The sequence below is a fragment of the Ovis aries genome, chromosome 8 (assembly GCF_016772045.2).
Source record: "Ovis aries strain OAR_USU_Benz2616 breed Rambouillet chromosome 8, ARS-UI_Ramb_v3.0, whole genome shotgun sequence".
NCBI classification, from domain to species: domain Eukaryota; kingdom Metazoa; phylum Chordata; class Mammalia; order Artiodactyla; family Bovidae; genus Ovis; species Ovis aries.
The window spans coordinates 61566782-61585278 of record NC_056061.1 but is presented as its reverse complement, the minus strand read 5'-3'; the positions used below and the strand labels follow the sequence as shown (position 1 = coordinate 61585278).

At 39.0% G+C, this 18497-nt stretch overlaps 1 protein-coding gene across 26 annotated transcripts in view; it reads left to right on the top strand.

Moving 5' to 3' along the window:
- The first annotated feature begins 5203 nt into the window (after positions 1–5203).
- BCLAF1 (BCL2 associated transcription factor 1) overlaps positions 5204–18497 on the top strand; it is a 31161-nt gene continuing 17867 nt past the window's right edge. For 8 of the 26 annotated variants that reach the window (XR_009601653.1, XR_001042267.5, XR_006060637.2 and 5 more), the window contains exons 1-5: positions 5204–5337; positions 12965–13055; positions 14712–14825; positions 15621–16532; positions 17718–18383. Coding sequence is in view for 18 of the 26 variants with exons in the window: in XM_012182958.5 (XP_012038348.1) it covers positions 14722–14825; positions 15621–16532; positions 17718–18383 (1682 nt within the window). In the remaining 8 variants the exon portion in view is untranslated. The remainder of the gene's footprint in view (positions 5338–12964; positions 13056–14711; positions 14826–15620; positions 16533–17717; positions 18384–18497) is intronic. The other 18 variants (XR_009601654.1, XR_009601652.1, XM_012182959.5 and 15 more) reach the window with 3 other exon arrangements.

Here is an 18497-nt window from a genome sequence, read left to right as displayed (position 1 = left end):
ACAATGAGGTACCACTTCACACCAGTCAGAATGGCTGCGATCCAAAAATCTGCAAGCAATAAATGCTGGAGAGGGTGTGGAGAAAAGGGAACCCTCCTACACTGTTGGTGGGAATGCAAACTAGTACAGCCACTATGGAGAACAATGTGGAGATTCCTTAAAAAATTGCAAATAGAACTACCTTATGACCCAGCAATCCCACTTCTGGGCATACACACCGAGGAAACCAGAATTGAAAGAGACACATGTACCCCAATGTTCATCTCAGCACTGTTTATAATAGCCAGGACATGGAAACAACCTAGATGTCCATCAGCAGATGAATGGATAAGCAAGCTGTGGTACATATACACAATGGAGTATTACTCAGCCGTTAAAAAGAATTCATTTGAATCAGTTCTGATGAGATGGATGAAACTGGAGCCGATTATACAGAGTGAAGTAAGCCAGAAAGAAAAACACCAATACAGTATACTAACACATATATATGGAATTTAGGAAGATGGCAATGACGACCCTGTATGCAAGACAGGGAAAGAGACACAGATGTGTATAACGGACCTTTGGACTCAGAGGGAGAGGGAGAGGGTGGGATGATTTGGGAGAATGACAGTCTAACATGTATACTATCATGTAAGAATTGAATCGCCAGTCTATGTCTGACGCAGGATGCAGCATGCTTGGGGCTGGTGCATGGGGATGACCCAGAGAGATGTTATGGGGAGGGAGGTGGGGGGGGGTTCATGTTTGGGAACGCATGTAAGAATTAAAGATATTAAAATTTAAAAAATAAAAAACTAAAAAAAAATTTTAAAAAAAGAATAAATAGATAAGTGCAGGTTGTGGTACATAAGTGGTTATGGATATATAGTGGATAAGCTACATAACTAATTTGGATTTCAATCCGGCTGCAGTGGAAGGTTAAGATTGTAATCAGAGATATGGCATGATTTATTTGAAAGAGATCATTCAAGCGGCTTTCTCTGAGAAATGGATTGACAGTGGGCAGGGAGACCAGCTAGGAGGCTGTTTTAGTAGTTTAAGTGAGGTAACAATGATCATTGTGAGAAAAGGAAAATGCAAATAATTGCAAATGTGTTTTGGAAACGGATTGACAGGTCTCAGCTGATTTATTGGATTAGAAATTTAGGGAAAGAGGAAATAGTGTTGCTCCCTAGGTTTTGACCTTAATTCACTGGAGTTTGATAGTGTTATAATAGTTGGGAAGATTGGAGAGAATAATAGGGAAGGAAAGAATAAACAGATTGGGAGAAGGAAAGGAAATTAGAAATTTCATTTTTTTCTAACTTTTTATTTATTTATTTACTTATTTAGATGCACCAGGTCTTAGTTTCAGCATGCAGGATCTAGTTCCCCCACCAGGGACAAATCCAGACCTCTTGCATTGGGAGCATGGAGTTTTAGCCACTAGATCACCAGGGAAATCCCAGGAATTCCATTCTTAATATTAGGTTTGAGATGTGTGTGAAACCTCCAAGAAGAAAAACAAGGTATGAAGTCAAATATGTGCGGGTCTGTGGTTCAAAGAAGAATTCCAGCTTTGAGATAAAGTACAAAGATGATACTTAAAATCACAGGATGACAGATATAGAGAGACAAGAGATGACTCAGGACTGAACCCCAAAGAATTTCAACAAAGAACATTCTGCTCCTCCTGTAACCTCTCTCAAGGAAGAAATGGTTTTTGGTGATAAATCTAATCATAATTCAATTACCTCACTTTAGGTGGCCTTTCCTCTCTGCTCTTTAATAGCTAGATTAAATAGCCAGCTGGCATGATCTGTGGGCAAAGATTTCTTATGGAAACTTAGAAAGTATTACATTTATTGCAATAATCTTGTGAGAAATATGCACATTAATCTTGGTGGGACTTAAGAACAATGCTTTACAGTCATATTATGATATTTCAATTTTTTGAAATGAATATTAAGGAACAATAGTGTAATACATAATTCTTGAATATATAATTTTGATAATTTTAAATCTTGGGGAAAAAACAACTTCTATGTTCGTAGCAGGCAAAAAGAGGATAGAAAGAGCGGCGGAGGGGGTGGGGATGGATCCCAATCAACTTGTGCTCACCAGTAGGAAGTGAAATAGATTTGGCAAGGGGAACCATTTATTTCAATTGTACAGATACGGAAAAATGCCAGACTATTTGAGAACATGTCCTCATAAATAGAAAATGTCTCTACCCAAAACAGAGCATGCAGTTGAGGGTTCTTGTTTGTGAACAACAGAAACCAACTCTGGTTAGCTCACTCAGAAATTTACTGAAAGGTATCAGCTAGCTCCAAGTATCAGCATACATTTTACCACACACACACAAAAAGGAATCAACACAAAGCCTTGGGAAGGATAGGAACTGAGGAGGTAGCAGAAACAATAGCCAACCACTTCCAGCCTCCCAGCCTGCTGCTGCTAAGTCGCTTCAGTCGTGTCCGACTCCATGTGACCCCATAGACGGCAGCCCACCAGGCTCCCCCGTCCCTGGGATTCTCCAGGCAAGAACACTGGACTGGCTTGCCATTTCCTTCTCCAGTGCATGAAAGTGAAAAGTGAAAGTGAAGTGGCTCAGTTGTGTCCGACTCTTAGCGACCCCATAGACTGCAGCTCACCAGGCTCCTCTGTCCATGGGATTTTCCAGGCAAGAGTACTGGAGTGGGGTGCCATTGCCTTCTCTAGCCTACATAGCCTAAACTCTTTTGGCCCCACTTGTTTTGCCTGCTTCCCACTACTAATGGGTTAGCAACAGTTACTATTCTCAGGGAGTGGGAAGACACTCTCCAAATTCCCCTTGAACTTTAATTTCCCCAAATGAGAAAACAGTTCCAATGTTGTTCAGCCTAAAAAGACAAACAAAACCAGTAGAAGGAGGGAGTCTGCCTTCCAAGTCTAATCTTCCAACACCATTTTTAGACAGCAAGTCCTTTCTTATTCTTTCTTTCAAGTTACCTTCAAGGAAACAAACCAAAACGCTAAGGAGTTTTATAAACATAGAGTAAACTGCCAATGACCATTAAGTTAAATTTAGCTTACCGATTTATTATTCTTTTTGTAGGCATTTATCTTATTAATAAGGTTGTTTACAATTACTATTTCTTCTTGGGAAAATTTCTATTTTTATATAATGTCCTTTTGTTAAATGGGCTCTTGATTTTCTCATGTTCCTCTCCACCTTCTTTGTATTTTCAACAGGGTAAAAAGTTCCATTACAAAGAATGGAACTGTAATGGTGGAATTCCAGGTTCTGAAAGTAAAAGAAAACAATACAGTGAAGTACATAAAACATGATCTAAATTCAATATCCTCTAATTTTGGAGGTTAATAAAAGTGTCATATATCAAATGAATCTAGTTCAAAAGAAGCCTGGGTTGCTTTTTATTAAAGGATTTGTTCCAATGTCTCTTCTACTTTGTTATTACCTCAGGTTATTTAAAAGCAGTTATACTGCCTCAGCGGAGAAGGCAATGGCACCCCACTCCAGTACTCTTGCCTGGAAAATCCCACGGATGGAGGAGCATGGTTGGCTGCAGTTCATGGGGTCGCTAGGAGTAGGGCACGACTGAGCAAATTCACTTCCATTTTTCACTTTCATGCATTGGAGAAGGAAATGGCAACCCACTCCAGTGTTCCTGCCTGGAGAATCCCAGGGACGGGGGAGCCTGGTGGGCTGCCGTCTATGGGGTCGCACAGGGTCGGACCCAACTGAAGCGACTTAGCAGCAGCAGCAGCATACTGCCTCAGGTAGCAACATGACTTCGTTTTCAATGAATTCGCAACAGAATTGCAGAGAAAGGCTTAAGATAATATCCTAGCTTAAAAGTACTCTTGTCAGATTGTGGTTTACCCTGTATGGGTAAGGGCTTTTAGCTTTAACCCCCCTTCCTTACTTGCAGAATAGTAGTTGTATTGAGCCATCAATGACTTTTCCTTTTTTTCTTTTAATATAGTTTATCCATTCAACAAATATTTACTGAGCACCTACTGAATGCTTGGGACTTATCAGTGCATGACATAGGCCAAAGATTCCTGCTTCCATATTTTGATAGTGGTGAGGGGTTGAGGGGCAGGCTGTACAAGAAATAACCGAGAGTACATCTCATACAAATGAGGTATTTTTTCTAGTTGAGCTCGTAAATTGGATTGTGATGAGAGAACGCCCTAAGCACAGTATTAAATCCACGGCTAGGGCCCAATACTGGACTGCATTTACTGACAGAAGACTGGTTGCTAATTAGAACTTTTAAATCCTTTCAGGCAGTTCAGGTCCCTAAACAACAAAGTAATAACCATTTTAGGCCCTAAGGAATTACGCGCAGCTAAGTCTTAATAGAAAATGTGCTATGATTATTTGAAATTTTATCCAAATCAAAAAATGTGGCTTCCCCATTCATAATCTGGTTTATATTCTCAGCAGATTAGGTTGTTTCTGGACCAGCACAACTGATCGTTAAATTTCGCGTTCTGCTTTATTTTTATGCTCAAACCAATGTCTCGAGGCGTCTAAGTGGTAATGCTTTAACCACATCCGAGGACAAGAAGCATCCTCTGACGCAAACCGCCAAGACAGCGTAAGCCACTTCGGAGTACTGCAGCGTGAACTCCGCTACGGGTAGGAGAGGTGGTGTGACGCCACTCTAGAAACGGACGCAGATCGTGGCCATTTTTCTACTTTCTAAGTGCGTCTGGCATATTTTCTATCAAACAAAAAGCGACACTTCCTAGTTTCCAGTTGGCGTCTGAGAAAAAACTCGGAGCTTCCTGGCACAGAGAAACGCAGTGTGCTAATAGAGTCCGTGTCTTTTCTTCAGTGTGAAATTATCCTTTTGTTTCTGGCCTGGTCAGAGTTGGTCCCACAGAAAAAACAGACCAGACGAGGAAAAGTGGGGGCAAGCGAGTCCGGAGGGTTCGCCCAATGCAAACCAGAGACCAGCGAGTCCCTCGGTGTGGAACCACCACCTCACATCACCAAAACACCCCGCCCACTGTCTACCGCCACCCTGGCGGAGGCGGCTGATGAAGACCGGAAGGCGGAGCCGCCACATCATCGCGCGAGACCAGCCACGCGACTTCCCAGAAAGCCTCAGGCAACATCTATACCGCGGCCGGAGAGCGGCTTTAGGGCGGTGGGGTGGGTGGGGCTTGGTCAGATATTTAGCGGCACCGGAGGCCACGCCCCAAATCGGAAGTGACGGAGAGGAGCTAGCGCGTCGAAGATACCTCTATGGTTTTCCTCCCGTTCTTGAGTGGGGAAATGGCCGCTGTGTAGTTACCGGTGAGATAAGTCCCGGGAACCGTCCTTCGGCGTGTCAGGTAGGCCTTGTGTTGCGTCCAGATAACTCAAAAGGCAGTGAATATCGAGGAGGAATGAATATTACTGGACCTTTTGTTGGTAGTGGCGGGTTGGCGGTGACAGGAGAGCCCAGGAAACGTTGCACCGTTATTGATGCGTTTTCCAGCCAGTTTCCCTCAGGCTTTCGAGGCACTACGGGCCGAAAAGGTGGGGGGTGGGGTGAGCAGCGAGAACCGTGCGCGCGCGCGCGCCTGCGAGCCTGGCTCGAGACCCTCAGACCGCGCGGCCTTCCGTGCGCTTGCGCAGATCTGCCTTTTCAACCCTTCCCCCATTTTCCTCAGCCCTGATCTCTGCGCGTTGCCGACTGAAAGCTCGCCCCGGCGCACGCGCGCTTCCTCTTCTCTCCCTTCCCCGCCTACGGCTCCTCAGGCGGTCCGAGGTGCAACTTGTGTTCGCTTCTCATTGGCTGGAATCGCCACCTTCTTTTCCGGCCTGAGAGGCTTGGACAAAATAACTAACCTGCAACGAAGTGCTTTGGGTAGGTTAACCTCTTTCCGCGCCGTCTTTTAACTCCGGAGTTTTTTCCCCGGCTTCACGCTCCCGGTCGCTTTACGCCTTGTTTTTGTTACTCTAGTTTGTCCTAGGATCTCGTTCCGTGCTCTGTCCCCGGCATCCGCCTCCGGCTTTCTGGGTTGCGGGAAATGTTTCTTCGGGTTCCCCTGGTAATTGATTTGAAGCGAGAGTGCACTTTTGACGCTAGGATTTGGTGCCTAGTTACTAGCTTGAGCAAAGGTTTCAGCCGATGGATGTAAGGACGGCCTTGCCACCTCCGGGGCTAAAGAGCAGTTCTGCAGTACCCGCTAAGCCATGTCCTTCATGCAGATTTAGCCACTGTACCTTGTTAGAAAAGTTGGATCCGCGATTGGTGGTATAAATGGATGGATGTGAGTGGTGAGTTGAGGTTAGGGACTTTGCCATCATAGAGCCTTGGTTGACTTTATTTAAATTTTAAGGTGTATCTTGTCAGAATCCAGCAGTACTGGCAACTACTTTTCTAAGTCAAACTTTTTAATTTATTTTATATATATTTATATAGAGAGAATTTTAGAAGTGAAAACAATTGAAATTAAATTTGGAGGTAGATATGACCAAAAATGACGTACAGAGATTAGCTCCTTCAGTCTTGTATTTTTTTGTGCAGCAGCGCCTCTTAAATTTTGGGGATATTAAAAGGCAAAACAGTTTATTTCTCACTGAGAATTCTCATTCAGATTGGACTATAGTTGGAATGGTTGGGCTACAGTTTAAAAGAACCTTTACATGGAAGGAAACGCTACCAGTTTATTTGCAGTTTTATGTGATCCTAGACAATTTTGGATAACTAATTGAATGGAAGGATTGTGTGTCCGAAATAACTCACTTTAGGTGAGTAAACTAAAGCCTGTTTACTGATGGCAGTTAGCATCTTGTTTTTGGAATACCACACTTTCATTGTCACATTGTGGTAGTCATGGGAATCCCCCTTGATTCAGATAATTGTGGCAAAGGTAATTTTTTGCCTAGAGCTGAGTTCTTGAGTTGGAAGAGCAGTAAGTAGTGTTTCAGGACTTGGAGATAGATCTCTAAACACTTGTGGCTTGGGTAGGCTCAGGTTTAGTTCAGTGTATTGAATATGGGCGGCTACCTATACTAGATTATCTATGTGAGTGATAACTTGCCTTAATAGAAATGGAAAGTCTTTTCACTTCTGTTATATATAGAACTTTGTATTAGGGTTTTCCAGAAGCTACATTCAGAATCATTGGTGAAGGACAGGGAAGCCTGGCATGCTGCAGTTCATGGGGTGGCAAAGAGTCAGACATGACTTAGCAACTGAACAACAACCACAGCTGTGTAATTTACAGTGATTTATTAAGTGACAAAGAAGTGGATAAGGGAATTGGGAAGTCCAGCTGTCTCTGACTGATAAGTGTAAATGTTTAGGTTATAGCTGTAGATTATGAATTTGTTCATTTTTCAGTTCAAGTTTCTTAAACAGTGGTTGTCAGTGTTAGCCTCAGAATGTTAAGTGTTTAATATTTTCTTTGCCCCCAGCTGGAAAAAAGTATATAAACGTTCAGTTGCTCAGTCGTGTCCAACTATTTGTGACCCCCATGGACTGCAGCACACCAGGCTTCCCTGTCCTCAGCATCTCCCAGAGCTTGCTCAAACCCATGTACATTGAATGGGTGATGCCATTAAACCATCTCGTCCTCTGTCATAACCCTTCTCCTCCTGCCTTCATCACTCTTTCCCAGCATCAGAGTCTTTTCTAATGAAATCACCTCTTTTGCATCAGGTGGCCAAAGTGTTGGAACTTCCTTCAGTCCTTCCCATGAATATTCAGGACTAATTTCCTTTAGGATTGACTGGTTGGATCTCCTTGCAGTCCAAGGTCCCCCAAGTCTTCTCCAACACCACAGTTCAAAAGCATCAGTTCTTCCGTGCTCAGCCTTCTTTATGGTCCAATTCTCACATCCATTCATGACTACCGGAAAAACCATAGCTTTGAATAGATGGACCTTTGTTGGCAAAATAATGTCCTCTGCTTTTTAATAACACAGTCCAGGTTGGTCATAGCTTTTCTTCTAAGGAGCAGGCATTTTTTAATTTCATGGCTTCGGTGGTTTCAGAGCCCAAGAAAATAAAGTCTGTTTCCGTGGTTTCCCCATCTATTTGCCATAAAGTGATGGGATTGGATGCCATGATATTCGGTTTTTCAATGTTGAGTTTTATGCCACTTTTTCACTCTCTCACTTTCGTCAAGAGGATCTTTAGTTCTTCTTCGCTTTCTGCATAAGGGTGGTCTCATCTGCATATGAGGTTATTGATACTTCTCTGTGCAATCTTGATTCCAGCTTGTGTTTCATCCATCCTGGCATTTTGCATAATGTACTCTGCATAGAAGTTAAATAAGCAGGGTGACAATATACAGTCTTGATGTAGTATTCCTTTCCCAATTTAGAACCAGTCCAGTGTTCGATACTAAGTATTTAATATTTTCTTTGCCCTGAGCTGAAAAAAAAGTCTACAAACATTAATGTAACAATAATACAGATTGACATTTGTGTGTTATTTTGGAATTTTCAAACCTTCAACTTGATCTAGTATTTCTCCCTACACTAGTTCAGTCATTCAGTCGCTCAGTTGTGTCTCACTCTTTGCAACCCCATGGACTGCAGCACACCAGGCTTCCCAGTCCACCACCAACTCCTGGAGCTTACTCATACTCATGTTCATCGAGTTGGTGATGCCATCCAACCATCTCATCCTCTGTTACCCCCTTCTCCTGCCTTCAATCTTTCCCAGCATCAGGGTCTTTTCCAATGAGTCCATTCTTCACGTCAGGTGGCCAAAGTATTGGAGTTTCAGCTTCAGCATCAGTCCTTGCAATGAATATTCAGGGCTGATTGCTTTTAGGATAGACTGATTGGATCTCCTTGCATTCCAAGAGTTCATTGATGCCAAAGCATCAATTCTTTGGCGTTCAGCTTTCTTTACAGTCCAGCACTCAGATCCGTACATGACTACTGGAAAAACCATAGCTTTGACTAGACGGACCTTTGTTGGCAAAGTAATATCTCTGCTTTTTAATATGCTGTCTAGGTTAATCATAGCTTTTCTTCCAAGGAGCAAGCATATAGTAGGAGGAGGCCAAAAAAGGTAGAAAACTTTTTAGGGCCACATGAACCAGGGAGTGGCGCAATCTGTTCTGGAATGCAGGTATTCTTTTTCTCAGTTCTGCATGCTTTTTTCTAAAGCAGGCTGACAAGGAACTGGACACAGGACTAAAAATTTGTGACTAAGCCTTTTTTTAAATCTTTTTCTTAAGAAAATATTCAAGCACAAAAGTAGAATATTGAACTGTTACTTAAGCTTAATAATTATCAGCATTTACCAACTTTAACATTATTTGCTTTTTTTTGAGAGTGCTTAAAAATTATTTTATATTGGAGTATAGGTGATTAACATTGTTGTGTTAGTTTCAGGTGTACAGTAAAGTGATTTAGTTATACATGTGAAATCTGTTCTTTTTCAAATTCCATTTTTCTGGAGTATTTTAAAGCAAAATTCTACTCATTAAGCGTTTCTTGAGTCTGGAGCCTTAGACCACTTGGCCATCCTCACACCCTGTTAAGCATTTCTTGACTTTTTAAATAATGCTGATTAATGCTGTGCCAAAAATATTAGTCATTTGAAGTGAAATTAATAAATTGCAGTTAAGACTGTTTCAGACCAGTTAACATTTGAATACAGACCATATGCCAGATAAGACATTTCCATTTATTAGTTTAGTACATTTAATCTTAAGCTGTTACTAGCTTTATTTTGTATCTGTGGAAAGTGAAGCTGAAAGAGATTAAGGTAATTTGTCCAAAGTTGGGTAGCTGGTTAATTGTCAAACCAGAATTTTGAACCTAGTCAGTTGGAGTAATAGTCATGGGAGGTATTTTTAGGATTATTAAAGATATGAATAGCAATAGTTTTCAAAAATTTGAAGCCCACATCCTGAATATGCTAAAATTAAGACTCGGCTCAAGTACTTACTGCTACTTCAACCTTCTAATTTGTCTCCCTTTTCTTTTCTCCATGTGGTTCATGCTCTATACAGCAGCCATCTTAAAATGTAAATAAATAAGATGGTGACACTTCCCTAATCAGACCTTCTAGGACCTTCCCATTATAGTTAGAGTAAAATCTTGACTCTACTCTGGCCTCCTTATTAGATGCTATTTGATTTAGTCCTTCCTGTTTCCTGCCTTATCTTGCACCCTCTCATTGATCACAGTACCTCAGCCTTCTTACAAGTATGTCTTGAATTGGTTAAGTTTGTGTCTTTTGCTTAGAATGCTTTTCTTGGATCTTTGCAGTATTCCTTCTGTTTAACTTGATTGTTACCTCTTTAAAGATGGTTCAAGGACCCACTGTAGTAGTCCTCCTCTCCATCTCTTGACATCACTTTGTGTTCTTTGGTTTCTTTCTTCCCCTAGCTTGAACGTAAGCTCCAACAGAGAAGGGAACTTAATGTCTCGCTTAAAGTGCTGTATTTCCTACAGTAGTAGCGTCTGGCTTCTGATAGTCTTTGTTTAAATTCATATCAATTATGAAAGCTTAATCTGAAAGGTGGGGTTAAATATGTAGGTTATGAGATTATGAGGATTAAATAAGATAATTTTGTTTAAAGTCACCTAGCATAGTTCTTCGGAGAAGGCAATGGCAACCCACTCCAGTACTCTTGCCTGGAAAATCCCATGGATGGAGGAGCCTGGTAGGCTGCAGTCCATGGGGTCACAAAGAGTCGGATATGACTGAGCAACTTCACTTTCACTTTTTACTTTCATGCATTGGAGAAGGAAATGGCAGCCCACTCCAGTGTTCTTGCCTGGAGAATCCCAGGGATGGGGGTGCCTGGTGGGCTGCCGTCTATGGGGTCGCACAGTCAGACACGACTGAAGTGACTTAGCAGGGACCTGTCGTGTCTCCCATAATATATAACACAGTACTTTGTATATAGACTTCCATTTAAAAAAGAAAAAAGGCAAGCTGATTACAATCTTTGTACTATCTTAAATATTAACATAGTATTAAACGTTAATTTGTAATGTATATTATATATTATTAATGTATTATGTGTCATTTTATATATGATCATTGAGTTTTTGGTATGGATGCTTGAATATATTCACAGATCGTGAACAAGAAGGTATATCTGCTAGGCTAACAGCCTACAGCCCCTTTTCCCTCACTTTGCTATTTCTAGCATAGATTTTCTTGGTACTTCAGAAAATCATGACTTGGAGTAAAGAGAGATTTGGCAATTGGTTCTTCTTTGGATATACAGAAACTAAAATAAGCCTTTTAGAATTGTTTGGGGGTAAGTGTTGGCTAAAATGAGCCTTGTATCACTTCCAGCAGTGAATCAGTAGTATTGGACTTCTCAGTCAGAATAAAGTTTCATAACAACCTATCAGTTTAAAAGATGAGAGTTTTTCTCTGCCCACTTGGGGGATCTAATATTTTTAAAACTAAACATAGGAATACTTTAGGATGTATCCATGTTCTTTTGTTTTTGCTAATTTCTATTTTGCTACATTTCCCATACTTGCTAGGTTCCTATTCCTTCTTCCTATCTTAAAAATAAAATAATTCCCTTAGCTGTAAGGCCGTGTATAAATATTTAGGGGACGTGTTCTTGTTTTACCAGTTTAATCTTGTTTCTTCTACTTTGTGTTTTCGTTTTTATTACCTTTTTTCCATTGGATCAATAATTCGATAAGACAGATTTTCATATTAATGTGGGTTTTTTTCCCATTTAAACTGATTTATGAATTCTTTGAGTATAGTCACATACAATTTTGTATTGTTTAGTTTCTGATCCCCTCGTAGTTTTGATTATGTTTTGTACATAGCTGATAATGTGTGCTAAGTCATTTCAGTCATGTCTGACTCTTTGTGATCCCATGGACTGTAGCCCTCTAGGCTCCTCTGTCCATGGGATTCTCCAGGCAAGAATACTAGAGTAGGTTGCTATGCTGTCCTTCGGGGATCTTCCTGACCCAGGGAACAAACCCACGTCTTGTGTGTCTCCTGCATTGCAGGCAGGTTCTTTACTACTTGTGCCGCTTGGGAAGCCCCATAATTGATAATAACTGAATTTTATTCATAAGGCTGAGCATTTCAGTAAATACTGAAACTGCTTAATACTTTGTGTATAACTTAAACTTATTTGTATAGTAATATAAATTAGTCTAGGAAGAGCTCTAGCTTCCAGTTGATACTTGTTTCATCTACTGGCTGGGGTTTTTTTGTTTTTTGTTTTTTTTTGAACATCTGTATATATATCAAAATCCTTTTAGGCACAAAATTACTAAAGTTACTATGATGGTGGTTATATTAATTTTAAAAATCAGCTTCATATGAAACTGCACTATATGAAAGGAAGTGGTCAGGAGAAAATAAGATAAATAGCATTAAAGTAAACTCATACTGTAGTTGTTATAAACTGTAGCATTATGAATACTAACTGTAGATGGTAGTAGTTTAGTCGCTAAGTTGTGTCCAATTCTTGCGACCCCATGGACTGTAGCCTCCCCGGCTCTTCTGTCAGTGGGATTCTCCAGGCAAGAATACTGGAGTGGTTTGCAGTTTCCTTCTGCAGGGAATCTTCCTGACCCAGGGATTGAACCCAGGTCTCCTGCATTGCAGGCAGATTCTTTACCGACTGAGCTGTGTGGGAAACCCCTACTATGGATACATAACATGTTTTGATATACCAAGATGGCCACTTATGGTAAACTAACCACTTTGGAATTTTCTGATAGGATGACAGTATAGCTTCTGTTTTCTAAATCCCAGATTGCTAAAATTAGAACTCAAGTGTTTGAATTAAAGGTTCTGCAGTTTCATAATGCACTGCTGCATTCTGATTAAAACAGAAGTTGAATTTCTTTAAGCTTTTATGATTAAAAACTTATTTCCTGATTCACTATCCTGTTCCTGAAATATTTAGTGCCTTTATTAAGAGTTTATTGCAGTGCTGAGTGGTAATATGTTGTAAATAGTGGGTTTTTTTAATCATAATTCAAAATTTTTTTTTATCTTTGCTAGGAATTTAATTTCTCAGAACATTCTCTCCAGGAAGAATCTTACAGTTTCTCAAAGACTTCAGTTGACTGCTTGATCCTGCATAAAACCCAAGGTAGATGATTAGTTTTTCTAGTCTGCAGTTTGGACTTTTTAAAGAAAATGTGACTTCTGAACTTAATGATTTAGACCGATTGAAAGTGATATGGTCTGAAACTTGTTATGGTGACTTGTATGAAGTAAGCCAGATTTTTAAAGTTTTAGGGGAAAGATTCTCTTCTATTTCTAGGTTGTGTATCTGCTTTTACTTCTATAAACACATCTACTTAAAGACTGAGAACACACAGTTGTTCAAAAATAATCAGGATAAAATAGCTCTGCTTATTTAACTTATCTTTTATGCATACAAGGGAATTCCATAACTTAACTTTTCCCCCGTTACATGGGTGTTAAAGTTAGGTTTGATTGCTTATTATGTGCTAAAAATTGTTTTAATAATATTATATGTATCAACTCATTTAATCACTGCATCTCTGAGGAAGGTGCTGTCTTTATATCTTAACTCACTTGGAATTAAGAGTGAGAAAAGGTGAAGCTGGTGTTTGTCTCTTTGAAGACAGTTGTGTTTTATTTTGTTATAAATATTTGAAACCCTTTGAATTTATCATTTATGTGGCTTTTTTGGTGAGGAAGTATGCAGACATCATTGCCTCCTCTAGTTCATCTCAGTACTTTTCAAAAACTGTTTCAGAATATTGAGCAAAGTCTAATCAGATCAAAAGGGTTTAAATACATGGCAATTGCAGGCTATTAGGAAAGTTTACTGAGTTGATTTTTTGGGAAAAAATACTTATTTTGTGTAAGTTAGTGAAAATTTGAAAATAGTTGTAGCAGGAATAAATTTGGGAGACGTGTAGGCTTAATTTTGTAAAGAGTAGATCTTATAAATCAGTTAGTCCTGTTACTGATTTCCGTGAGGTCTGATTATTGCATTAGATACTAGCTAGTATTTAGAAAAGTTAGAATATTGGTGTACAAGTTCTCTTTTTCTTTCAGTCCCAATCTCTTCTTGCAGCAATCTTTTTAGTTTCTTTTATCCTTTTTCATCTTTTCACCAGAAAGCTACAGGGTGAACTAGGCATTGTCACATAAGTCCTTTTTTATTTCTACAGTCATGACTGTTAAAAGAGCTGTGGGCTCCAGCTGTTCAGAGACTTAGTGACCTTTATTCTCCTAGGAGACTTAGCCGTCACCATTCCAAGCAGTATTGCATACATGGAGTGGTCGATTTAGTCCCATTTCAAAGCCATAAAGCACTTATGATGACAGCTGGGTAGGTTTACTCTGTTTTTTAATATTATGTCATTTGTATTTTCTTTTCAGGTTTGTTATCTGTAATACTCTGATATTATTTATCTTTTTTACAGGAGAGGTAGGCATTTGTATTGGGCATGGAATAACATCTAACGTACTGCTGCAGTCTGATGTTGCTCTTTCTGACTTCTGCAGCTGCTGCCTTTTTTTGGATTGAGGCACATAAGTGGAAAAGTCCATAGAAATCTTCTGTTGTGTCTTTACCATACCTGCCCTGCAGGTGCAAATAAAGTTTTAGTTAGGGATAATTGACTTAGTACTCACTTGAATAATGATGGGTAATATCCTTTGAGAAACTTAATGTTTTATAAATTTAATTTATATCTGAAGATAAATAATAGAAACGACTTCTCTTGCATTGTGATTTTAACCTTTTTTTGCCCTCTCATTTGCCTAGGAGAAAAGAAATGGGTCGCTCCAATTCTAGATCACATTCTTCAAGATCAAAGTCTAGATCACAGTCTAGTTCTCGATCAAGATCAAGATCACACTCAAGGAAGAAGAGATACAGGTGAATTACTGTGCTTTTACCTTTCTAAATTATAATAATCATACCAGCTAACAGTTACGGATTGCTTACACAGGCAAAGTGCTAAATTCATTAACATGTTTTAGTCTGCAAGAACCCAGTGAGTGGATCTGTTGTTTAGAATTAGTCCACTGGGGAAACTCTGAATGAATTTCCTGCAGATAAAGGGGAACTGTTGTAATGTTAAGAGATGAATTGGATAATGTAAGAATTACTTGGCAGTAAACAATCTTTGCATACTATTTCATAGTTTCTTGTTTCTGATTCTGAGGTCTCAATAGGTTTATTCTTTTATATAAAAATGATTGACTCTGGTGGTTTTTCTTTAAATGGTAATACATACTTAGCATGGAAAATAGAAACTGCAAGTTAAAAATAAATGACCATGGTCTTGTTATGAATTAATGTTAGTTTCTGGTTTTTCTTTAGTATTTTTCTTGGCCTAACTTTTTATTACATATACATTTAGCCAGTGGTATTTCACTAATGAACATTCTTCCGTGGCATTACATATTCTTTTAACATTACCACTTTAAGTGCCTGCATGAATGTAATGTGTTAGTGTGTCCCATTTTTGGATGTCAGTTTTTCTTGATATATACCTTAGAATTGAGATGCTCGTCATTGAAAATAGTAACCTTTTACTTTTATATATAAGTGAGGGTTTGTTTTTTTTTTTAATACATTTTTAGCTTTGACAACTTATTTGCATATTTGATCAGAATGGTACAATGGAATAGTTTATTTTTCTTTCATTGATATTTATTTCATTTTTAGTTCTAGGTCTCGTTCCAGGACGTATTCAAGATCTCGTAGTAGAGATCGAATTTATTCTAGAGATTATCGTCGAGATTACAGAAATAATAGAGGAATGAGACGACCTTATGGGTACAGAGGAAGGGGTAGAGGGTATTATCAAGGAGGAGGAGGTAGATATCATCGAGGTGGATATAGACCTGTTTGGAATAGAAGACACTCTAGGAGTCCTCGACGAGGTCGTTCACGTTCCAGGAGTCCAAAAAGAAGATCTGTTTCTTCTCAAAGATCCCGAAGCAGATCTCGCCGATCATATAGATCCTCTAGGTCTCCAAGATCATCATCTTCTCGTTCTTCGTCCCCTTATAGCAAGTCTCCTGTCTCTAAAAGACGAGGGTCTCAGGAAAAACAAACCAAAAAAGCTGAAGGGGAACCTCAAGAAGAGAGTCCTTTGAAAAATAAATCACAGGAGGAACCGAAAGATACATTTGAACACGACCCGTCTGAATCTATTGATGAGTTTAATAAATCATCGGCCACATCTGGTGATATTTGGCCTGGCCTTTCAGCTTATGATAATAGCCCCAGATCGCCCCATAGTCCTTCACCAATTGCTACACCACCTAGTCAGAGTTCATCTTGCTCTGATGCCCCCATGCTCAGTACAGTACACTCTGCAAAAAACACACCCTCTCAGCATTCACATTCCATTCAGCATAGTCCTGAAAGATCTGGGTCTGGTTCTGTTGGAAATGGATCAAGTAGATACAGCCCTTCTCAGAATAGTCCAATTCATCACATCCCTTCACGAAGAAGCCCTGCAAAGACAATCACACCACAGAATGCTCCAAGAGATGAGGCTAGGGGACGTTCCTCATTTTATCCTGATGGTGGAGATCAGGAAACTGCAAAGACAGGAAAATTCTTAAAAAGGTAAGAGTTAAGAGAATTTAGATCATAATAGTAATATTTCTCTGAATTCTGTTTGGATTTATGTTTGGAAATGGCATTGTGATGTGTATTTAAGTATTTTTAATTGTGACTTCTTTCTTTTTATAAAATAATTTGAAGTTGATTGTAAAGTGTTTTAGTGTTTATGAAGATAATTCATACTCTTCTTTTTCATTTCATCCATTTTTTAAAGTCCAGAATTAAGAATGTAAATGAGAAGTTGAAAGTGTTAAAGCATTGAAAGGTTATTTTGTCTTCTTCATCATTATAATGTGACCTACATAAAATAATGCAGTTATATATTCTTGTATATAAATAGTCCAGCTGCCAATTTTTAGTAAATCCTCCTGACTGTAGAAAAGATAATAAATGGTATTTCTTATTGACTCTAGTAACATTTCAGAGAGATGCTTGGTCTAAATGCTAATTTTAAGCATTGCTAAAGGTTCCTTAATGAAAATGGATTGCTAAGGTAATATGGTTGGTTTTAAGTAAGGAAATACAGTGAGCTTGCTATTTATTTTTTTAGTGCTTCCCAACCTAAAATTAATTTTTTATTGAATTGATACGTAGTTTCTACTTAATATTGCCAGAAATCATTTTCTACTGAAAAGTATATACATGAATTATTTTGTGATTTAGATAGAATAGTAACATCTAATGTTAACTACACTGAAGTCCACTTTTTTGAACTCTTATTTATATTAGTAGATATGTTAAAGAGTGAAATTTTGAGTATAATCATAAGTAGAATTCAAATAGATAAATATATTAAATAGATAAGTATATTTTAAGTATCAAATAGATAAGTGTATTACAGATAAGTTTTTAGTGGTTCTTAGTCTCAAAAATAAAACTTAAGCTATGTGAAAATTTGGATTTGTTAGTGCAGAATTGTGAACTGTGAGGAAATAGAACAAGTTTTTGAGAATGGCTTTACTTTTTTTTAACTTCAGAAGTCTTAATGTGTGCATTTATTTAAAACCTCAGCACATAAGCTTTATGGATGCTTTTAAGGCTTTCTATAAGTGGAATCTGAAAAAAGCAATTTTCAGTAGGAGTTTTTCCCTTACTGGCCCTGTGATATTGGGAAGCACAGTTAAGTATGTAAGTGGTCCAGAATGAATGCAATCCAGAGTTACCATCCTCTTCTTTGCTTATTCACAGGTTCACAGATGAAGAGTCTAGAGTATTCCTGCTTGATAGGGGTAATACCAGGGATAAAGAGGCTCCAAAGGAGAAAGGATCAGAGAAAGGGAGGGCAGAGGGAGAATGGGAAGATCAGGAAGTTCTAGATTACTTCAGTGATAAAGAATCTGGAAAACAAAAGTTTAATGATTCAGAAGGGGATGACACAGAGGAGACAGAGGATTATAGACAGTTCAGGAAGTCAGTTCTTGCAGATCAGGGTAAAAATTTTGCTACTACGTCTCATCGGAATACTGAGGAGGAAGGACCCAAGTACAAGTCCAAAGTTTCATTGAAAGGCAATAGAGAAAGTGATGGATTTAGAGAAGAAAAAAATTACAAACTTAAAGAGACTGGATATGTAGTGGAAAGGCCTAGCACTGCAAAAGATAAGCACAAGGAAGACGACAAAAATTCTGAGAGAATAACAGTAAAGAAAGAAACTCAGTCACCTGAGCAGGTAAAGTCTGAAAAGCTCAAAGACCTCTTTGATTACAGTCCCCCTCTACACAAGAATCTGGATGCTCGAGAAAAGTCTACCTTCAGAGAAGAGAGCCCACTTAGGATCAAAATGATAGCCAGTGATTCTCATCGTCCTGAAGTCAAACTCAAAATGGCACCTGTTCCTCTTGATGATTCTAACAGGTAATCCACATTGCTCCCCAATAAATAATCTGTGGGTGGTTAGTTAATAATCCAGTTAATTATCTTATTTTCTGACCATACTTCCATTTTCATATTCAAACCAATGGTATATTT